The sequence below is a fragment of the Montipora capricornis genome, chromosome 13 (genome assembly GCF_036669925.1).
Source record: "Montipora capricornis isolate CH-2021 chromosome 13, ASM3666992v2, whole genome shotgun sequence".
In the NCBI taxonomy this organism is placed as follows: domain Eukaryota; kingdom Metazoa; phylum Cnidaria; class Anthozoa; order Scleractinia; family Acroporidae; genus Montipora; species Montipora capricornis.
Window position 1 is genome coordinate 49,510,267 of NC_090895.1, and position 25,000 is coordinate 49,535,266.

The 25,000-nt window shown below is 36.8% G+C and overlaps 3 protein-coding genes across 3 annotated transcripts in view; 1 reads left to right on the plus strand and 2 right to left on the minus strand.

Moving 5' to 3' along the window:
- Positions 1–14, minus strand: part of LOC138029584 (uncharacterized) — an 891-nt gene extending 877 nt beyond the window's left edge. The window contains exon 1 of the mRNA XM_068877289.1: positions 1–14. This exon is cut by the window's left edge and continues 877 nt beyond it. Coding sequence (XP_068733390.1) covers positions 1–14 — 14 coding nt within the window.
- LOC138030980 (uncharacterized) overlaps positions 1–20,245 on the plus strand; it is a 24,419-nt gene extending 4,174 nt beyond the window's left edge. Inside the window, exon 4 of the mRNA XM_068878840.1 lies at positions 19,911–20,245. Coding sequence (XP_068734941.1) covers positions 19,911–20,137 — 227 coding nt within the window. The 3' untranslated portion in view covers positions 20,138–20,245. The remainder of the gene's footprint in view (positions 1–19,910) is intronic.
- Positions 20,246–23,482: 3,237 nt separating this feature from the next.
- Positions 23,483–25,000, minus strand: part of LOC138030939 (uncharacterized) — a 6,650-nt gene continuing 5,132 nt past the window's right edge. Inside the window, exons 7-8 of the mRNA XM_068878794.1 lie at positions 24,878–24,934; positions 23,483–23,700 (exon numbers count right to left, since the gene is read on the minus strand). Coding sequence (XP_068734895.1) covers positions 23,483–23,700; positions 24,878–24,934 — 275 coding nt within the window. The remainder of the gene's footprint in view (positions 23,701–24,877; positions 24,935–25,000) is intronic.

Sequence of the window (25,000 nt, forward strand, 5' to 3'; positions counted from 1 at the left end):
AAACTAGAGCTCATGAATTGGAAACTATCAAGAAAGGTTAAGTGATTACCCAACATGAAAGCCATATACTTTTCCATATTGTTTGGAATTGCATTGATGTTCATTTGACACTTTTCACCTTTCTTATTTGTATATTGATGCTCTTTGACTATTTCACCGATCTCTTGCATTATAAAATGACTGTCATACCCACGGAGATTGTGAAACATGACTGGTATTTTCTCAGTTATTCGAAAGTTAAGATTGCAATCTTGGTGAGCTGATCCTCTGTATTTACCTGTAATATGGCAATGGTCTCTAACTCTCACATCATTTTCATTGTATTTTTTATTGCAGATATGACATTCATCAGCTTTTTGAAATTCTTTTTCATCATCTTCAGTCATTCTCAATGGTTTATTGAAATATTTTTTCATAATCTTCTTGCAGTATTTGACTTCATCCAGCATGGCTTCCATAAATTTGTAAACAGCTTTTTCACCTCTATAAATTTGTACTGGTTTTGTGTATTTATCATCATAACAACACACAACCTTATATCCATAACCACAGTCTATGTGTCTCTGATAAGCCTCTGTGTATGATTTGTCATCATTGGGTTGACATCCATGAATTTTTTCAGTTATGGCTTCAAAATCTGCATATATTACAAATGGAACTGGTATTTGTTTGTGGGCATTATTGAATTTTAGTATGTTGTCATCTTTTGTTGGCATTTTAATTGCTTGTACTCCATTTAATTGGATACAGTTTTCTTTATGATTATTCAACACTCTTTCAGAAGTGAAATGCTGAAGACAATACATGCAAAAATGTTTTCTCTCTTTATGCTTTGTTATATCATACATGTATTTGTTGAAATCTTTGATTAATACATAATGCTTGTTTTCATTTTCTGTTATAAGAAGCAGATTCATACAATCTTCATACTTTTCTTTTGATACATAAATGGGATATTTTTGTTTTTCTTCATAACCGAAAACATTGATGTTAATTTCATTCTGCTTTTCTATTTTGTTGTACTGTTTGGTAGTCACTGGAAATTCAATTCCTGAATAATTCAAATTTTCAATGAATGCTTTGTCTGATTTTTTGATTCTCTGTGGGTATTTGTCTTGAGGATTAAGATGTCTTATGTGGCACCACCTGAAGCATTCATTATCCTCATTTTTCATGTTGATCAATCCTTTTGCACTGTGTTTGAGTTCATTTGGTAATTTGATGTAAGAAGATCCTTTCATTGGATCGTATTTTACCACATTGATATAATGATTTTCAACAGATTGAATAGTCCAACCAGATCCCTCTGAAATCCAAACTGCAATCTTGTTTAGTATGACTTGTTTTGACAAAGATAAAGCTAGTTCAATTTGTGTGTCATTTGTTATTGTTTGTGGTTGACTGTTGAAATACGCTGTTTTCATAATTTTTTCTTCTCGCCCTAGTTGTTTTTCAAATGTGACCCTCAATGTTTCAACAAACTTCAGACCTGTCATTGATTTTAATATTTTTCCAATGTGAATGGCAACAGCCTTTCTTGTATTTTGCAGTTGCAATAGTGGGTCTTTGCTGTTTTTGATATTTAGTTGAAAGACTTTGTGTAACCTTTCAATGCTTTTGCTGTTTGCTCAATCTTAGTTCTTGGTGCTGGCACTGGTTTTTTGGATCTAGGTGCTGGCACTGGTTTTTTGGTTCTTGGTGCTGGTACTGGTCTGTTTAATTGTTCTATTTCTTGTAACCATTCAGACGGAGGAGCTTGTTTCTTTTTATAGTCCCTCCGAATCACTTTGTCAATACGGAAAATATCCTGCTTTGCTTTTAATAATTCAGGTTCATAAAAACTCCCTTGAATATCTTCACCTCTGAGATCTTTTAGTTTGTATGTTATTGGATTAGTGTATTGGATCTTATCAACTGTAAACACTTCTTCTGTCCAATTTGGTGTATAACCCTTGTCGAACACATTCCGTTTATACTTGGATATTCGAACCTGGTCACCGACCTTGAATTTTGGTTTTTGTTTCAATATTTCTGTATCACCATATAGATTGAAGTAAACTATACCTTCATTCCTCTTGTTAGATGCTTCAACGGGTGTCATCTTTATGCTTGAATGTTTTGTGTTGTTGTACTGTTTCACTAGTTTGGGTAGCATATCGAGATACATTGTATTACCTTGAACAGTGAACTGTTTCCACATTTTGGATTTAATTGTTCGATTCCACCTTTCAACTATACTAGATTTTTCCTCATTTTCAGTGGAGTACATTTATGTATCCTATTTTTCTCCAACAAGTCTTTCAAATGTTTGTTATAGAACTCTTTACCTTTATCAACCCATATATATTGTGGTTTTCTATCTCCGAAGATGGTTTTAAATGCTTCAGTAACTGATTCACATTTTTTATCCTTTAATGGTATAATCCAACCGTATTTGCTGAAAACATCAATAACCATAAGAAGATACCGATAACCTTTATTCCATTTGCTAAACTGTTGCATTTCAACTAGATCACTTGCCCATATTTCATCAATATGATTTACGATTACACGCCGCCGAGTAAAGTTGCGTCTTATGGATGCATGTAATTCATCTGCTAATTTTTCTTGCCAGTTTTCTTTACTCGACGGCTTTTTCCGTTTTTTTGGAATACCAAGACCAAGTTTCTGCTTTGTATTGATAACATTTCTTGCCAACCAATGCCCCCATTGTGTTTCATTATACGGTATGTTGTCTAAAGCTTGAACCATTTTTCTATCTGCTTTATTATTACATTTCCTATCATCCTTGCAGACGGAATAATCAACATCGTGTTGCATTGCGATCGCATCAGTTTTTCCAGTGGGCGTATCATATATTCCAATATTTGACCAGTTTTTGGGTCATACTTCAGTTGATTTTCCAAATCATTATAAGGTCCTGTGTAATGATGCCCAGGTAGTGTCCATCCTCTTTTTGGTTTTGGTAATTTACCAATAGCTTTGTGAATGTCAACAGCACCGCCATCGAGATCTTTTCTGTTTGTTGTGTATTTTTTCTTTGGTCATATTTTCGTCGACAATTGATCGAGAGCTTCAGATCCAACTTTATGAAGTAGAGGATTCATTTTTCTCAAACCATAATCAATTGCTTTTTTCTGCAGTTTTGGGTCTCTCATTAATTCGGAACCATAATATCTACCCATTTCAACGGCTTTTTTGCCAAGATAAGGTACTCCTTTAGTTAAAAATAATTCTGCTGCTGTATTACCTAAATCTGACATGATCCCTTTGCCTGCCATCTCTGACAGGCTGTTTAGTTTCCCTGTTTTTTAACAAATTTGGTCTTTTTAATGCCGCATTCAGCACAAGTGCAAAAGAACATTAGTCTACCATTTTTGGCTGTTTTGTAACCTGAAGGCTCAGTACATTCAGTCACTTTCTTTTGTTTAACACAATATGATTTCATAATATATATAAGTTAGATATTTCTAAAATAATATTCGATAAATCTCTCATTTTTCATTGTATCATTTATGTCGAATACTTGTAATAAATCATAATACGAATTACCCTTATTCATTTCATTTAGAAAGTATAAACAGAAATACCCACAAGTTGTTGTTTGTATGTTTTGTATCTGATTGTTTTGGTGCAATAGAGTTAAATTTTTCTTTTTGGCATGATTTACAATCTCTTGAAATGGGGGCATGCCAAACGAATCAAAATAATTTATTACATTATCCTTAACATAAGTGGATACCCAATGACTTCCGCTCATATAAGCTGGTTCTAGATTGTAGATAAATAACGCCTGTTTATGGTTATGTGGAACATTTTCATCTCTTGACAGTACATCATTGATCGGTATATTCAAATATTTGCACCATTTCATTAGATCGTGGTTGGACATAGGTATGTTTTTTGTGAAATTTTGGTTTTTGCCCCCAAAATGGGTATGCCATTGAATGGACTGTTTTTCCCAATAGGCCTTTTTCCTTTTTTTTTTTGGTTGAGGATGTTTTTTTTTTTCACCATAACCAGTCACATATGGCGGATAACTGTAAAATGGAGGGGGCATTCCCATTCTAGGTGCTCCTGTACCATCCTTTTTCGACGAAGGTGGTCTACCTACCCTCGGTGCTCCTCTTCCCGTTAGCTTTTTGACAAGATTCAAAGCCAAAGGTATTCCAATGCTAGCCAACAGAGTGCCTAAAAATCCACCTGATTGTGTTTTAGTAGGTGTTATATGCACACACCAGAACCTGTTTGAGCTGCATTGATGATGTCTCTTTGCTGTTTTGTAGTGAACATGTTCAGATATGGCATTAGTTGATTGATCGCCTCGAAAGGTATCATCATGGGTAATGGAAAAGCACCGCCTTTTTGACCGGATCCTATCAATTTTTTAGCTCCGGCTTCTGCTAAACCACCAAGAGCACTCTCAACCCAAGGGTTTTACCAATAGCTGGAAGAGCTCTCATACCAAGTGACAGTACGGTGCTCAAAAGACTTCCGCCTACTTGTTTTCTGATATTGGTCTTAGCAAGCTTAATGTCCATTCCTTTGTTCAATTGTCGATTTTTTTTGCAATCGTTTTTTTTCACCATTGCTGGAACATAAAGAGTGTCGTTTCCATTAAGAGAATCATTTGTCAGTCTTAGAACAATTGTTTCCCTTTTATGGTAAGCATTACTCAGATTCTTTTTTTGATTATCTGAAAGTCTTACGTTGATTTCATGAAGTTTAGTCATATAATATATGTTATATAATTCCAGTTACAAATAAATATGTGTCATTTACTTGATTTCATATTACTATTTCAGTTGTGGGCTTTAAACTATCACCAATTCATTACCCACCTTGTCAATAACAACCGACTCTTCGTACAATACAACTGCATGGACATTGAAATCTGCTGCACTATTGGCACATTATTTTATACCTGAAAATCAACTGTTTAGGGTCTCTTGTTACTTTCTCTGCCTGATATGACAGATCGAAATAGATTAGTGGATACAGGCTGTTATAATTGGCAAGATTCAACTGGGTTCCGGTGTTGTAATCATTTTTTTCGCATTGCATAAGACATCAGATCATTGAATATTCTCACTTTGCTTTCACTGTCATATTCTGTTTCTGGGTAGAAAACACCATTGCCATATTCGAGTCTGCATGTTGTTAAATAACTGTTTGCGTCCGCTGCATTTAGTTTGAAGGTATCAAGTAGATATGGATTTTGTGTTGCAACTCTGGTTTTAGCCCGTTGTAGATAAACAAAAATTGCTTTGGCATTGTCAATACTGGAAGAAATCTGAAAAAAACCACTGACTCTAGCAGGTGCTGACACTGCATATAGTTCACGCTGATATGTCCATTTGTGTTCTTTCATGAAAGAGCTTACAAATTTGTCGTACATACTGTCTTTTGGTGTTAATTTTGGAACCCATAAAAGAAATCTGTTCAAAACTACTCTGCCGGCATCTACTCCTGCTGCCATATTGATGAGTTCATTGTCGTTCTGGAGATTCAAATTGAATTGTAACTGCATAGGAATCAACATTTTATCCTGCAACTCTTCAAAAAAACTGTAACGATTGAGAGGTATGATCAAATTCACATCTTTTGATCCTCCTGTTCCATCATTATTAACAGCTTGTGTAAGCACTCTTCTAGATTCATATCCTAAATTAGTATTGGCTGTCGTATCATTTGTGTCTAAATACCAAAAACTGTTTTTACCGACTGATCTGCTGTAATCATCAGAATATTCCAACAGATTCTTCACAAAAGTGACCTTATGTAGATTGTCAGTATCATAAACAATTTTCCCAGCACTTTTAATCATCATATGTGAAATCAATGAATGAGATCCGTTTATCACCGTTATTCTATCGGCTGCTGCGTAACCGGATCCATCTGCTGTTTTTTGTAACTGGAATTGAACCTCGAAATAAGCATTGTACCAATCATAGAAAGAACTTTGGTCGTTGATGGTGAATCTGTAACCATTCTTTTCTTGGTGTTGACCGTTACCTGGGGCTCGGATTACATCATCAAGTTGAAATCGCACTAACTCATTTCTTTGCAATAATTCACTTGTTCTAAAAGCCATTTATACTATTGTATTATATAATTTTGCTGTCATGTTATTTATTTGAAAGATCTACGCCTTCTTCCAGATCCTGATATCAATCTATTTAGTATCATGTCAGCGCTTTCTTCTTGCTGTTTAATGGGAGAGGATGGAACAATTTCTTTTTGTGTTGTAGCTCCTTTTCTCAAATTTGCCAATTTTTCATTATTAGGTCTCCTGACTTTTCTGCCATTGCCTTTCCAATTTTATCACCTGCATGGGAGACCCCTGATTCTAATGCCTTCTTCGCTATTGGCTTAGCAAATTTCTTGAAAACAGATGATGCCACACTCTTTAACGGTTTAAAAATATTGTCGATAATAAGCCCAGACCCTTTGTGTTGAAATACAAATTTACCAAGTTTTGGATGGTAAAACCTCTTAAATTCATACGGTTTCATTATACTGTTATATTAGATACTTTTCAGAATTAGTGAAAAAGCCGTATCCGCTCCATTTAGATCCAGTAATCTTCTTTTTCCATCGGTTATCCTGATTCTGATTGATGAAATTGTAGTTTTGTTCACAGGATTAAATGTAACTCGTTGTGGTTCGAGGGTGAAGGAGTAACTTGGTTTTAGTACACTGGTTGAGAATGAATAAATGATGTCTGTGTCTTCACCGTCAACTAAACTTTCGTTTACCAAATCGCAATGAACATTGAGTATGTCTGTGTCTTGACTGAGATTTGGCACTCTGGATCCAATATGCGTTCCACTTGCTAATATCTTTTTGTCAAAACCTATTAGGTCATTAAAATCACTTGCTCTTAAATCAAGTTGGTAATTTTCAGCTAATGTAACCGTGACCCTAAATATTGTGTCATCGAATTCAAGAGTTATCGGATACGTTTCACCAGTTTTTGTTAGATTTTTAATATATGTATTAAAGTCTGTATAATTCCATACCCCAGCTGGAAAGGTAATGTTTTTAAAAGTTGAACCATTATCTGAACTGTATTTGATCAATTGATTTTTGTATCCAGCATTGACATTGAACCAAGTGAATGACATGTTGATGACTCTGTTGAGACCAATAACATATTGATTATTATTGTCCAGACTTATAGGTCTGGCAAAATTCGTTGTAAAATCTTCTGGTTTATTATCCCCTTGATTTTTTACACTGTAAGATGACAAAACTATCTCTCGTTCCATTATATAATAAAGCTACATTAAATTTTGAAATATTGTTTGTATAATTTACCATATTGTGATTTGTTAATTGACGACATTTTCAATAATGTGCCCAATATAGAAACACCCATATTTCGCATGTCAATGCTTGTATTACCAGCCAATATCTCACCAATGATCAAATCCAATTTTTTTATGAGTTCTTTTGGTTTGTTGAAAAATATCACATTGCCACCTTTTTGTTTTTTCATACCAGAACCTTTCATTGTTTCCATTTTATTTTCATAATGATCTATGTATGTGCTCAAAGCTGCTCTTGCGTTGTCTATTCTTTTGTATTCCTGTTGTTTTATAGCTTCAGAAATTGAACCACTGTTGAATCGTTTACTTATATTGGCCTTATAACCTTTTAATTGATTTCTTTTTGTTTTAGCTGCTGTGACAATCTTTTTGAGATATTTTTTGTTTTTTTGTTCAGTCATTTCTTGTTGATTTATTACCTTTTCAACAGAATCATAATTTTGTATACCAAGATCACCTAATATCTCATTATCCATATCTTCATCATCTAATCCATAATCTATCTCCTCGTCATCATCATATTCTGGTGGTAATTCTGGTTCTTCAGGAAAGTACTTAGGATCAACATCTCTTTTTTTCCTTCAAGAACATCTTGTAAAGCTTCTTCATATGTTGGTGGTTTTGGCACCAGTTGTTTTTCTTGCTGTGGCAAAACAGGTTGTTCAAATAGATCATCTAAACCCATGTCCTCAACTTCATCCTCTATATCAATGCCGTAATCAGGAACTTCTCCATTCTTCAGTGGTCGTTTTTTCCTTGGCAACCTTAAAACCTGATTACTATCAATAACATCATCTAATTTACTTGTAATTGGTTTGAATACTTTTGAAAATCCCTGTTGACTGGTCTGCTGACCAATATCATGCTTTTTAATTGCATTACGGACATAATTGATCTTATCCCCTAATTCAGATTTACTCTTTGCGAGTTCTTTCCACTTAAGTAAACTCATTTTTGTTATATTATTACGTTACATAAAATGGAAATTATATATAAAAAATAGCGTTTTACACCGTGTTGAACACCATGTTGAACACCGTGTTGAACACCATGTTGAACACCGTGTTATACACCATGTTATTGAAACAATATACCCATATAATATAAAAATGAAAATACCAAATTATGATACTGACGATAAAGTCACATCCAATTTTAAACAATTATATGATTTTATGCCTGATCGATGCTTCCGCATGTTAATTTGTTCGCCTTCAGGAGGAGGAAAAACGAATCTTTTGATGCATATGATTTACAATTTGTTGTACTTTGATAAAATATACCTTTATGCAAAAAACTTAGAGCAGTCAAAGTATCAGAATCTCATGGATGATTTCGAACCAATTAGTGATGAAGCTGGTTATGATGTTATTGAAGCACGCAATGATCAAATTATTCCTGTAAATGATCTTGGTAGTGGAAATCAGAAAATTGTAATATTCGACGATTTTGTATGTGATAAAAACCAGAAACCATTGATCGACTATTTTATCCGAGGTAGACATAAAAACTGCAGTGTGATATATCTGAGTCAGAGCTATTACAAAACACCGAAAGATATTAGATTAAATTGCTCACATTTTGCCATTTATGATTTTCCGAGTACTAATGAAAAAAGTCTCATATGTCGTGAAAACAATGTCTCAAAAAAATTATACAAGAAAGCAACTAGAGACCCTTTTGGTTTATATATTGACAAACCAAAGAAACAAGTGAAGAAGAATTTTGATGAAGAAATATGAATCAATTATATAACTCAATTATATATGAGTTACTCAAATGGTAGATTACCTGAAGACACATTTTCACATGAAAAAGTCATTGAAATAGTAAAAGGATTGCCAGGTGTTGGTTTTAAACTAACAGATGACGGTGATTATGATATTCAAAATAAAAAACTGAGAAATGTTGCTTCACCACAATCAAATAATGATGCAAGCACTAAGAATTATGTTGACATAGAGGTTTTAAAGACTTTAAAATTGGATGGAAGCAATACAATGACTGGAGCCCTCAATATGGATAACAGACGTGTTGAAAATATAGCCCCTGCTCGGCACGGGTTTAGCGATGCTGTCAGCAGTTTACATCTACATAACTTTTATTACAATCTTAATGTTGATGATGGGTACATAGAAGCACAAAATCCTATCGACATGAAAGATCAAAGAATTACTGGTTTAAAAGGACCAATACATCATAAAGATGCTGCAACAAAATTTTACATCGATAATTTTATGACTCAAAAGGCTGATAAAACAGAGTTGTCTCAAAAAGCTGATAAAACAGAGCTGTCTGATTATTTGAAAAGGGATGGTAGTATTTCCGTAACTTCGGATTTCGACTTTGGTGATAACAAAATAACTAAAGTGGGCAATGGTTCACAATCGACTGACATAGTAAATAAGGGTTATATTGATACTGAGCTAGCTGCCAAACCAAATGTTAATCAAGTTGTTCTACAAGATGGTTCACAGGATATGGTTGGAAATTTGAATATGTCTCTGAATAAAATAGTCGATTGCGGACAACCAACTGATACTAGAGATGTGACTAACAAAGCATATGTAGATTTTGAGGTTGGAAAAAAACAAAATGTAAATCAAGTCGTTTTACGAGATGGTTCAATCCACATGACCGGCAGTCTTGACATGAACAATTTACAAATAAAAAATCTCAAAAACGCAACACATAATCAAGATGCTATGACTTTGAAGTAAGTAAATGATGCTTTTTCAACCATGATCACCAATAGTAAAAAATACACAGACAAAAAAATATCAGAGAGTCACATATCGACTCATGACAATCGAAAGAATGTTCTCAAGTATGCAATGGATGATGGCGAATTCACAGACGATTATGGAATCCAGGATACCAATTTGATCGACTTCGACATGCCTCATAAAACAAACAAAAAGGCATTTTCTATGAAGATTGAAAAGGCAAACAATGGTTTAAGTGAATACAAAGGTAGATTCGATTTCAACCTTTTTAAAATGTATAAAAACGACAAATCCGACAAATACACAGTTTGTCTTGAATTTTATTTTCAAAAAACGCCTTTCTATGATTATGCATTCGGTTCAACCATTTTGGGATACGAGGCTTTGAACTTGAATGTCACCGGATCTACAATCAAAGTAAATTCAGAATACAAATACATCAGATCAATCTTGAACATAACTCCTGACGGCACTTCTCCATCTATTCAAAGACGATTATATGTAAATTTCAAGAGCAATTATGACAATGACAGCCCCACGCTTTTACCGATATTCGTTCTGATATATGGAATAAAAGGTGAAGCAAAAAACGATCTAGATTTCACCATCTATGATTATGAAAAAGCTCATGAGGTTGTAAATAATGAATTTCAAATGCATATACCAATTAATATGAATGGAAATGACATTTTAAAAACACCACATTATTTACATGGAGATCTCAACACTAATGCACAAGACAAAACGTTCACTATAAATGGCAGTAAAAAAATTTTGATTCCAAGTGGGTCCATAATCAAACAAATTCAAATTTTATATAATTCTTATAAATCAAATAATAAAACACTGAACATTCGAATTTATTATGGGTCTAACCTGTCATTATCCGATTTTTTCACATCGAGTCAAACTACACAAATGCAGACTTTCAATACAAATATGACTATTCAAAACGGCCATTTTAGAGTCAAACTAATAAACAAAGATGTACCAAATGAAGAGCTGAATATTCTGATCAAATATATTCATTAAAACAATATAAACCATTATAAATGATAAAAGAAACTGTAAAATATGTTGAATATAATTTTCAGAAAGCAAAAGAAAAACATCCATACATTGATGACAAAATATTAAAATCAGCACTCGTTTATCAATACTTGCACTACTTTTATTTTGATAGAAAAATTACAATAAACAAAATTCTTGAACTGAATGATAATGAATTAGGATTATTAGGTCCAGGTAATGGCTGTCTAACTTGGTTTCTTGAAAAAACGTTTGGTTGGAGTAATATATTAACCAGTCATAGCATTCTTCATGACGCTTTTGGACGGTTTTATGATCATCATGAGCTTGGGAGAGGCTATACATATTGCATTCCAATAAAACACACAACCAGAGCGATTAAAAGATCTCAATTTCGCGGTCAGATTTCAGGCATATTGTATTGTATGTGTAAACGATTAACAATCTAAACTATATATATGGCAGATCGAAAAAAGAGAATATTTAGCTGGAACCATATTTCAGATTCACTGACTGAAGATCAGGTTGACGAACTAAAGAGCTATTATAAGGCATACCATAGAAAGTGTTGGGCTTACAAACAGGCTGTTAAACGCTTCAAAAAATTCAAACTTATTGGTAATACTATTTCTGTCATAACTGGTACTGGTGGAATTATTAGTGCTGTTGTAACTGGCGGTATAGCCCTAGTAGCAATAAGCACTTGTGCTTTGTTAATCAAGTCTTACATGGATTTCCAATCACTGGATCTTAAAATACAAAATTGCACATACGCATACCAAAGTTATCAACATCTATTGAATTCAATAAAAGACATGTTGAGAAGCGGTGATTTTCAACCATCGTTTCACACAGAATTAAAAAATGTAGATGATTTTGTGACTGATGTTTGTCCTAGTGTTGATAAGTTCTACGCTAAATACAATGACAAATTCATTCCTTAACTATTGTGTTTATTTCATCGATTATCAGTGTCTTTATGTCCTTCCAATATTGTTCATATGATTGAAGTGTCTTTTTGGATTTACTCGTCTTGACCTTTTCAAAAGGAAGATCAAGCATTTTAAATATTTGTTTCAAAATGAAATTTATGTTAATCATACGCTTTCTGTCTATATTCACAGATTTTACGACCTTACCAATTTCACCAAAAATTCTCAATATCTTATCTCTATTTTTCACGGTTATCTGAAAACCATTTTTTACAGCTATATTATTCATTATGTTTTCTATATGATATTTTCTTTGGTAAACACTTTTACGATGAAATCTATGCTTATTTGAGTGAAAATCAACAAATTCTATAAGTGGTTTATAGCCATTAACTGACCCACATTTTTTACAAACTAGCATATTGTTATCATTCACTATTTCTGGTTGATTGCAACATTGTTCTGTTTTTTTTAGTATGCTTTGATATCTGTTTATTGCAAAATGGACAGACCACTTCTTCCATATTGACAAGTTCTTTATGCAGTTCTTTGCAACTCATTATACTATTATATGAGATATTATTTTAGGTTTTTTAAAAACATATAGTTCCAAAATAAATTTTGCGTTGGATCCATTCTACCTCGCCACGGCATGGATTCGCAGAAATATAAAACATATAGATTTCCAAGAATATGAGAGCGACAATACGAGATCAAAAATATGGAACCGTCAAATGTAAAGTAGTATGGAGTTGGACTGGCATGAGATCATTTTTGCAAAAATGATCTCATACCTCCAACTCCTATACTACTGATAATAATAATATTTTTCTTAATTAGACATAATACCTTTATTGAGAAGTTCTTAAATTTACAATTTACAGTACTACTACTACTTTTAGTTAAAAAACCCGATTCCATCAAGATCTCGAACTATATATTCGCTAAAATACTCACAATAAACAGAAGACTAAGGGTCTTGCAATAATAATAAAAATAACAATGTCCTTCCAAGTATGTATTGGTTAAAAGCAATTTCAAACTAGAGTTTTAAGACATCAATAATAATAAAAATAACAATAATAATAATAATAATAATAATAATAACAATTTTTTTATCGATTATACGCTAGAAATAATCATAAAAAAATTAAAACATATGTACATAAACATCTTCGATAAGAAAAAGAAATGCCAATCAAACGAGGGCATAAAACATTCGTTAATAAATAATAATAATAATAATAATAATAATAATAATAATAATAATAATAATAATAATAATAATAATAATCAGGAGCTAGTGGGAGGCGTCACAGAGACGTCCTCAAGAAGATGCAAAGGGAATGCCTATCCGTCACACTGAACATTGCACGCACTTTTAAGGTTGCTACACGTTAGGCCTTATCTTACCCGTGCTTCGGCTTGGCTCCTGCTCTAGAACTTTGGACATTTAGCTTATTTTAGCGTAAATTTGTTTAGTTTATTATATATGTATATGTATATTTACATATCTTAACCTTACTTTTTAATGTACACTACTTTTTAATTCTAGTTTCACTAGTCAGAGCACAGGCCACACCTGGGATCCCTGTGTTCCTTTTAACTGTTTAGCATACACATAGTTTTCACTGCTGAATAATAATTGATTAAAATTTATTAAAAATAATAATTGAATAAAATTTGATGATAGTACCACATTAAACGTCCTGCAACACTAATGTCGAAATATTTAACTCATTCATAACATAGAAACTTTGAATTTTTCTGTGTCGAGACCTTTTTGCCCTCAAACCAGGTAGTATCTATGTCAAGCCAGCAGCTTAGACGTGGGGTTTAGAAACTAATAAAATGTCTTTCACGATTTATAACGAAAATTAAATCCATGGATGTTCAAAATCTATTGGTCAAGTTTAAGATCATACAACTTATTCACAGCAAATTATTAATTGTGTTCCCAAACGAAGCATACATTGGATCCGGTAAACATTTGCATCGAAGTTTGCCTTGGTAATGTACACCTGGTAAATAGAATAGTTCCCAAGATTATACTTTGATCATTAAAGCGTGAGAGAAAACGCGAAAAGTGATGATTGACACAAGGCGACCATTGCTTAACCGGAACAATTTACGGAAGTACGGAAAATTCTTAGGCTCGATTTCCGCAGCTTTCTCGTGTCTGGTCTACCCACCCCGTAGAGAATTCTTCGACCTTTTGGAATCGAAAACTTGTGTTGAAAGCGTAGAATTTAATCCTGTTTCCACTGCCGCTACTTAACGACGAAAATAAAGAGTTGAAACTGCTGAACTGGCCCTGATAAATGAGATTTTACAGTCATGCAAGTAAAATATAGTTAATGGTGCGCGACCTACGTTCTCAATGAGCCGTTCATGGCGGCATCGCTTTCTTTGAGGTATTGACCAGTTGTATTCCAAAGGTCAGCAAACTGTAAGCTTCATTGAAGCTAAACCTAAAACATTGTAGCTTTGTTACCTTCAGTACTTTATATATAACGAACCATAGCATTGGTGCAAAAGCATTAAAGCACTATTCATATTTCAGATGTTACATGTTCTAGGGTACGCTGTTCGGTAGTACAGCCTTTTCTACTGCAGCTACTGGCTTACCAGCAGACGAACGTCTCCATGTAAAAGCTCGGACAACTTTTCAGAGTCCATTTTGAGTTCGTCTAAGCAACGTAGGTATTACTTGTGGTAAAGTTATCGTTTAATTTTCCCTCCCTCCTTCCTATTGAACACGAGGTTGGTTATGTATTTCTATGGAGCAAACAAAGCCGGTCACTCCTGTGTAGTGCGGCGAAGTCTGCGCAGCGACTTTCTCCAAGCTTGTTGATTTTTCATCGCTTTTGAACATCGCTTGCTAACCGATACTCTTTTTAAAAGTGGTTGCTATTTTCTTAGGCATTCCCTGAACGCAGTCAAAAGGTCAAGTTAAGTCATCTTAATAAGTAAAAGCAAGAAAACTAGCCCGTTGTCGATCACGCCATCTAAAAAATAGTAATTTTTAAAGCAGCTTTAAAAACAAAAAGAAGTTTTAAAATAAATAAAAAAAACAACTTAAAAACGCACTCGTTTAACTCTTTTGCACTCACCAAAACTTTACGTAATATTTAGCAACAACGTTTTGCGAGAAAACATCACCCGGAAACAATTTAAAAGATTGCAAACAATAGAGATTGCGTGATTCAAAGTTGGCTTAGTACCTGGGTTCTAAGAGATTTTCACATTCTTTGCATGCCGTGGTTGCGTTATTTGTAATCGGAAACTCTTGTTTACCTACAATATTACGCTGCGTTCCTTTGGGGTGATCCAGATCTAGATCAGTGATCCAAGATCTGTCTGGATCATGGTGCATCATTGGGACTGGTGAATCTATGACCAGAGCTGATTCACCGGTTCCTTTAATGTACCATGATCCAGACAGATCTTGGATCATTGATCGGATCCGGATCACCCCAAAGGAAAAGCAGCCTTGGACATTCCAGTTTAGGGTCGCATTTACAGAGACAACCAACAGTGACATGGTAAAGTAAACCTAGGTCTTGTCACTTAATCCGGCGCGCCATTCCTTGCATAAAAAAAGATAATAATTTTCCCGCTTTCCGTGACTGGCCTCACTAGAATCTTCAACATCAGCGGACTCTGGTGATGCTGCAGGTGGGGAAGATTGAGCTGGCAAACTGCTGGAGCTAGATAATGTATATATGAGCTCTGCATGGTTAGGATGCTGAAATGGCGCCAAAACCGCCGTTGACACAAAAGTGTTTCGGGGGAATTGCTGTAGTTGGGCCTCTACCCATTATGCTGATTGTAGGTGTGTTGCTCCCCCCAAAACTGGAAAATTTGACCGAAAACCTGAATTCATGTCTACGCACGCGTGACCGACGACAGGCAACGAAATACATGTAATGCAATGCAAACCGAGTACGTTGCATTTTTAAGGTGGCTCTATATAGAGGGTCTCAATGGGGTTAACCGTCAACCGTCAAATGGCAAAAAAAAATAACCGTCAACTGTAAAAAACGGAATATTTTTACCGTCAACCGTCAAATGAGAGAGTCAAAAATTAGCCGTCAAATTTCTCGGATATCAATCCTTAAATGACCGAGACCGATTGACTTAAATGGGGTCAAGTTATGCTGTTAATAAATGAATGATCGTTTTACCATATCACAGAAAAACATTTGTGCTTGTTAGTCTAGAGTAAACCCGGCTAGCGTCAGCGCGTTGCACAACTAACGGCTTTGAGCAGATCGTACGAATGATAACTTCATCCCGACCGTGTTTAAATTGAGCCACTTTTAGGCAACCCTGCCGCCCTTTGCGTTGCTAGCGACGAAGTTTTAGTATGCGCAGATGATGAGAAAAGAGCGATTTTTCAAGTTACTTTGAAAAAAAGGAAGGAGTTACTATTCGCGGAAAGTCTATTTAATTGGTTGACTACCCAGCAGATGTAGCCGCTATAGAATCGCTGGCTTTTTCTGGCCGGTTAGTTTATTTCAGTCGCTTCTGCAAAGGGCCCGAGAATTGTTGGTGGTCTATATTCCTTTCATTTAGCGGGTGGACCGGTTGATGTTCTTTTAAATAACGAGACCAATTCTTGCTCAGAAATTAAACGTGTTACATCCTTCAAAAACATTTTGGCCTTTACTGATTCTGGAGCTTATGAGTCTATGAATCAGTCGAAAAGGTAGTAACCGTTCTAGTGGGGAGTGATCAAAAAGGAAATGAAGATGAGACAACAAAAAGTTGCACTTTTGTTCAACCGCACGGAATCTGCACTGTATAGAGGAAACAATATTTGTGACGGACGCGGCAACAGGGAACTTGAAGCTAATAACTGAGCTGTCGGGCACAACACATTTCCTGAAGCACCTAGGTCTTTTATATGATAGCTTCGGAATAACCTGCAAGGGAACTATTGCCCAGCACATCACGCCACAGCAAATGGTGCAAAAGGCGAATTAAATAAACAGTTATCTCAAAGCAACAGTTTCCAAAGTCAAAAAGTACAACAATCTGAAAGAAAAGGCAACAACAAATGGTCCTCAGGGCACAGTGCCACAGAAGACGCAGCAGTCTGTTTAGCTTCTTTTGAGAGGAGTTAGCCGTCTCTTAGAAAACATCAACACTATAAATCGAGAAATTGCGAAGCACATCGATTGGAGTCTACTCTCCTTACTACTATCTAGTAGTAGGAAACCCAGGCTGCATGCTGTGACACATTTCAGTATGCTATGCAGGACTTTAAAACTATCTCAAAGGAGTCACTTAAACGGATAACAAAGTGGAAAGCCAGTTAGTTTACACATCCTGCGTCGTACTACCCTGTGCCTCAAACTACTATGCCACTCGCTGCCGCTAAACTTATGACCTCGTTACCAGCAGAAAGTATTCCAAAAGAGGCGGAAATCACCATATGAAAGAATGGGCAGAACACTGCAGACCAGCGAGGCAGAGAACTGTTCGAAGCGAAGCTGTATACCAGAAGGCAAAAACTGGAACATGGATAGCTGCGCGAAAAGTTCAACCGCTTCACATTCTAATGAATCAGTACTCCTGTCTACCGTGACATCTGGCTGTACGATTGTCACTTTTGTCAGTAACGAGAAAACTCCCCAAGTCCTCATCGCCACTGAGCCTGAACCTTTCCAAATGGATGAATTTGAAAGTGACTCGGACAGTGACTATCATGAAACAGAATCAGAGGAGATTGTAGAACACAGAAATGCCATAACAAGATCAGGCAGACAGATAAAAGCGTCGGTGAGATTTGATCTCTGATGACAAAGCCTTTAAGATCCTAGTACGACTGCTTATACAAGTACACCAATAGGCGGAGCATGCGCTTAATTCGTCAAGCAGTAACGGAAGTGATGTAATAACGCTAATAATAAACATAGTTGTCATAGTTGAAGACCAGTAACCTGATTTTTAGTGCACAATTTATAGAATTAACTCCAGCATTCAAATATTAGCAAAATTATATCATTTATTAAAACTTAGGGGCTGGTCAAAAAGAACGGGGGGGGGGGGGGTGGGTCGGAGCATTTCAAAATGTGGTGGTTAGAAAATACATGACCCACCCCTTCCATTTGGCACAAAACTGAGTGGCCCACCCCTAAATGAAGGTTGAAAATCACATGACCCCCCCCCCCCCCCCCCCCATAAGACATGACATTTTTGGTTGCATAATCCGACAAAATCACCTTTCCTGGATGAAATTGTGGTGTTGCCTACGTTTCAGATTTATTTCCTAACAATAATACAAAATCATGCAAAATAATATTGTTTGACATTACCCTTGCAACTCTAAGTCATGACAGTTAACTTTAGGAAGACTTGACTTTTAGCTTTTCATACTAGGCCTCAAGGCACGTAGAGCAGTGATCCATCTACAAAAGTGGCTGTAATATAGCCAGACAACTCCCAGATCTCTGTGCATGTGTTCCGTACCCTTGGGGACAAACAGCATGTACTACGTACTAAACACAATATCATAGCAACTATTCGGTCTTCAACTTTTGTAGCTTGATTAGAATATATCACCACTGTTTGTGTTATATTTTTAATCATGTAAACACACGTTGGCCATTTGGTGTTCCTTGAATACCATTATGTCAACCGAGTACAGTATTTTAAATATTTCTGCCCTGCAACCCCTTGCTCAATCCGTTAGCTTTTGTACAGATTTTACAATACATAAACTGTCATCTCTCTTGTACACTAGCCAAGTGTACTTTTTCAAATACGGTTAAAAAAGGTTTTGTCCTTTAATGCAACTGAAAGGAGTTAACAAACAATAAGAGCAAGTGGCACACTACTTAAACACCAACCCACGGTCTGCCAAGTGCCTTGCGCATAATGTGGAGCTGTGGCTTTAATAAAGGGGTGAACCCTGAGATAAAAGATAGTAATGCTGCGAAACATTCTGTTGATGGCAACATATTTTATATGCAGTGATTCATCTTCTTGCGTGTTGCAAGACTTGTGCATAGGGCTTTTAGTCCTATTTCTACCTGTCGGCTATGCCACGCCGATGAGGCTTAATAAGGCAGAAACAGCTGTCCATGGCTGCCAGTGAGTTTGAGTGTGTCACTTGCTTTAATTTTTTGAAAGGAGTCACCTTTGTTGTCAAATGTGTGCTAATCCCCATAAAAAAAACAGGCTGACCCACCCCTAAGGGGTAGCTGAAAATTGAATGACCCACCCCTTACCAAGGGTTCAAAAACTGATGATCCCTCCCCTCTCTGCTCCGGCCCACCCCGATACTTTTTGACCAGTCCCTTATTTTGAACTCGGAAATCGGTCCCGGAAAGTTGGTGTTTAGCGATAGTTGTTTTGTTCGCGTAATCTTCGATTTCCGCGAAACAATTTTGAGTCCCACGGGAAGCTGCGGTTCTACCTATCCAATCACAGTTGTTGTTGTTTTTGTCGAACCAATCAACGACGCGGTTCAATTCCTGAACCGATTTCTCACATGGAAATGAGGTTCCCGGTTCGTGTGGCCAGAGGCCCGTCTCAGGGTGCCTCAAACTGCAGAGTTTTCATTCATTAGGATTATATTCTCCCATTTATTTGAATAACGGGCCTCTGGCACCAGGGTAACAGAAAAACAAAGGGCGCCGGAGAACGAAATTCCTTTAAGAACGGGGAAATGTTTTGAATAAATAACAAAGCAAATATTGAATTCAGCTTTTGCAGAATATAAATAATTCTCCAGATCTCAGACCATCTGCAGAATTCTTCAACATATCTTACTCAGCCTCATTCAATAATTGCTGAATATTCGAAGAACCCAAGTATAGAAAAACCCTGTCACAATAGATACCGTTCCTCAAGACATTTCTTTGCTTTTTCTTTTTTTACAGCGTTGACTGATTGTAATTGCAGCTACCCAAGAAGTGAGGGTGAAGAAGGGACACAGCCGGGAGCTTTGAGCCGACCAACGGCGGAGGAGAATGGGGGAAAAACACAGCTCGAAATCCATCGCTGCGATCCGGACAAGTTTTTTAATAGACACAACGCAAAACACATATTGCATAAGCAAGCCTTGTTTACCTCTAAAAAGGCAGAGTTAATGGTAAATCTCTATTAGAATCGACAGAAAAACTAAGAAGATCGGAAAAAAATAGGTATCTCTATACTTGCATTGTTTTCGTCTTTATTTGTGATCAAGCTATTTTTATAAATAGCTTGAAATTAAAATTTCCGACCAGGGTAACGACAAGAAACAAGCATCAAGCAAAGATTTTCCCTACTTTTTACTGCTGCTGTGAAATAACTTGGACTGAGTTCCAGTCACCTTTGTGTTCAGGTTTTCCATCATTTTTCCGGCATGCTGTTTTACAGGTTGTCTTTCGTCTGATTTGGTACATACATACCTACCTACCTACCTACCTACCTACCTACCTACCTACCTACCTACCTACCTACATACACACACACACACACACACATACCAACCTTAGGTGTTTTATGGGGACCGGGCCCTGAACCGACGTTACGGGAACCAACTAAAATACTTATGCTACTGGGTCAATCTTTGGTCTGCTTGTACACTACACACTAACCATTCAAATTTTACTATGATATCGAGGACAACACCATTCCTAAAATTTGGTGACATACACACCCTGGTTTACGAGCACCAAAAAAACCAACCTCTTTGGTCGGTTCTACACAGACGTTGCAGAGACCGACCGGTCATACAACACGTTCCCCATAGAAAATCCAAAGTGTTGCCTTATTTTGTCAAATTAACTACAGGATTTGTTGCAAGAGCCTAATAGCCGGCTTTACAAACTATCCCGGTATTATGTTTATACACCTACGTTACAAGGACCAGACCTTCAATTTACGTGTAATTCTATATGACGCACGTCTTCTTCTTCAGCAGTCACTCTAGCCGGTACCTGTTCACAGCCCCTTTAATGTCTTCCCAAAATGCGCAGGAACTGTGGTAGAGCAAACAAGGGTTCAGAGATAGACCTTAGAATGAGTGACGCTAATGACGTCACATTAAAAGAGCTCCGTGAGGATTGTGAAGCATCTCCATCCACTACTGTAGAACAGCGACAGTCAATCAGTTTCGGAAGCAATTTTGTTTCCGTGATTCCACGATTCCGCGATTTATCCTTCCTCTAGGTGGAGACGAGGGTAAATGTGGGAAGATCAGCTCAGGATTGCTTGGAAGAACATTGTGGAGGCCTCGTGAGCCACACAGACATGAAGGGGATTTTAGATTTCCGCCATGTTCCCTTGCAGCCTACTATTGGTTTTCCGGTCCCGCGAAAAAAAAGGAAACAAAAATTCATATTGACGCCAGTGCCCTCTTGAGATATAATGGCCAAGTATTACGCAACGGTGTTGCGAAACCCAGTAAACGGACAACTGTGTTGGATAAATCTGGCTACCCTTGTGGCACGTTTAATGACATCAATATCAATGAAATGTGTAAGAGGTGTTGCTAAAATTTGAAACTACTGAAACAGATTCAGTTATTGAATAAAATTGGGGCGACAAAAATCCGCCATTATGATAATAATCCGTTGGTCGGCAAAAAGGGGAAGGAGACGGGGAAGAGAGAAAAATAGCTCAAAAATAGCTTGCTTATATCGGAGACTGGCACCGCCTTCTAACCTCACTGGTTATATTTAATGACACCCACTGTACCTGGACTACGCAGCCCCAACGGATTATCAAGCAGGCAACATGCCGCGACATAAATGACTTATCTTTGTCTATAATGTCTACTTTTATATCGAGGCAAGTGCCTTTTTAAAATACAAAGTATTTTAAAAATACCGTAATTGTAGTCAGGCATGATAAAAATATTAAAATGTTTGTTGTCACTGACTAAAAATGCTTCAGCAACGTAACAGCCTAGCTTGACAAAAAAAGCCTATAGTTAACAGTACATACAAAACCAGTACAAGTCAAACCTCTATTAAGTTGTCGCCCTCGAGAAGTAGTCAAGTGGGCGCTTCATAAAGATTTATCGTTGAAATGCAATAAAATTAGCTAGCTAATTATAAAGCCTAAATGGTGATCGCACCCGTTTAAGAGAGAATGGCCCGCTTAATAAAAGGTCTGACTGTAGATGCAATTCAACTTGGTTCCCACGGTCTCTGGGAACGAGGCTGGATGCAATTATGTCTGCCAAACAGTTAGCCTGGTGTCTGACTTGCTTGACAGGCCCAAAAAATAAAAATACATGTAATACACTGCCAAGGTTACCATCTGACCGAGTAACACGCACAATCAACTCCCAATTGAAAACACGAACGAAAGAAATTAAATGTAATTGTTGAATCATTTGTAAAATCAAAGGTGTGATTATACATAAATGCGGTCGAGGTAATCGTAGAGAAATATAAACTAAATTGAAAAAATTCAGGTCTTATAAAATACGCCCTTTGCACGATCCGTTCACATGGTACGGAATTAAATATGCTGGGACGCAAGTTACACAGTGGGAACAGGAACACAAAGGAACAACGGAACTCGTACCATTCCAGCCCTCTTTTTCTTTGTTTTGAAAGTCCCACTGTGTAACTTGCGTCCTAGCATAATTATTTGCGTACCATGAGACCGGAAGGCCTATTGTAGAACGATAAGAGACTAGTTCTCATGTCTTATGGGGAGTTCCCCGAGCGCTGGGGTGACTGCAGCGCGCACAGGGTCTCATGCGTAGGCGCTAAAAATGTTTCTTTGCTAGCTCGTGACGACTAATCAGCAATTAGGTTATGAGATCGAGATTTCTATGAGGTGATAGTTAATGAGGCCGAAGACCGAATCAACTATCGCCTTTTAGAAATCGATAGCGAATAATCTAATTGTTTTAGTAGAATTCTAACTGAAATTAACGCAAATAACGGTTTCCAATTTTTTCCCCAAGCACTCGTGAACTTTACGCTTTAACAAAATCGCACGTATTGAATTTGCAATTGTTCACGCGCGTGCACCCGTTTTATCAATAATTTCAAGTTTTTGAAGTCAAGAAATCGTTAATATACTTCTTTTAGTCTTTTCAGGAATTTAATTATCCATTTACAGCTTTCTTCAAAAACTTCAGAAAAGCGATAGAAACGTCGCATTTCGTGGACGACCGGACAGCCACTGCACTCTAATAAACAATTAGATTATGAGGTCGAGATTTCTATCGCGTGATAGTTCACGAGGGCGCAGTTTTTTGATACCATGCTGATTGTATTATCAAGTGATAAAGAGTGGAAATAACGACCCATCAAAATTGAAGTGCTGGAAACTGTTTTGAGCCACCTTAACCTTTTTTTTTTTGCTTGTTTGTTTTTCTTTTTGTTTTGGATCCGTTGTATTCAAATGTCGATGAAAAATTCATTTTGGTTTGCTTTCCATTTTATCTGATCTCAAAAGAATGAAATTCTTGCACGATTGTTTGTTTGCCTGTAGAGCGAGCTGATTATTTTTTGACCCGCCGTTTTCGTCTTTCCAACTCGTTCTTCACGAAAAACTTCACCGCAGTCCATGAACGACTGCTCAGGGCCCCTTGGCTCCTTTTAATGCATTTCTCGCATGGCCCTTTTCCTGGCACCACACCCGAAGATATGAAACGCCCTAGATGATCTAGGACCACTCTCTTCTCTTCGTTTGTCCACGGGTGTTTCACTACGGTCTGTCCTGAAAACGGAAGCACATAACTGATTAGTATATTTTTAAAACGAATAAGTTTTCTGAACTGATAGTAACGCGCAGATATAACAACGCGAATCAGTTTTGAGGCACGAGACTTCTATAGATTATCTTAAGAAAAGACACAATGCACCATATTTTTTTTTTCAGGGCCCAAACAAACACCATGCAGCCGAGGGTTCAAACCAAGTCCATCGGGGACGGGGCGCTTATTTGAGATCTTACAGAACCAGCTGAGAATTGACAAAACCGACTCGAAGAAAATACCGGAAAAAGTGTCTTTCGTGGAAAGGAAACGTACACAGTGGGCTTTTGTATGCAATTCAGGCGGGGGTTCGCTCAATCAAACTATACCGGTCAAAGGATAGACTGTTCATAGACCCCTATATTCCCGTGTGTTTGTCGAGCTCGATCGCTCAGTTCGTTTAGTCGCCATCTTGAATGTAACGGCCAGATAGATAAAGACTGGGGATAGTACAAAAAATCACCCGTGAGCTTAACCCATGAGCAGCTTTACGGCCTGTTAAGACGAGCGAATGTTACTTTAATTTTGGATGCGATTTTTACGGCAATTTTATCCTGACGCAAAATCACTCGAGTAAACTGCTCGCGATTTTAATGCGACTTTTGAAATCCAGGTCGCCACGATATCGTGGGTGTTTTGAACCTGCATATTTCACTGCGATTTTGCAGGGGTCCCCTCAGGGAAAACTAGTTTCTGTGTTTTTCGCCATACCACAATGGCGGAAACATGAAGGAAACTAGGAAGTCCGTAGAATATACACATGGGAAGTTTAAGAAGAAGAGATGCTAATAACTGAATGGAAAAAAAAAAACAGAACCAAAGCAAGCGGCGAGGCTACCCCAAGCACTGTTAAAAGTGCTCCCTCTTCGTCTCTTGTTGCTTTCCATGACTCTACCCAAATTGATCGTTTTCTTCTTTCTTTGACGGCGAACAGATAACGCAATAGTTGCCTATAGACTGCGTTGAATATTTGCAAGTTTTCACACCGTTAAGCCAATTGTTACAACAATATTTTCAACAATGTTGATCAACTGTACATGCGTCTTGCCTAAAAACCAATGATAAAAACGCTCGTGCCAGAACGGGCCCTCAGTCTCCCCGTTTCTTGCCCCTTGATTAATTCGTTGGGTATCAACTTACTTTTACTTTTTGGCAACACATGTTCAGAAGCTTTCTGTTCTGAACTATGGCGTGGACCTGAAATACAGTAATGAATAGATTTAGCACCCCCCTTTCGAGTAACGATTGAGATTGGCTAAAAAA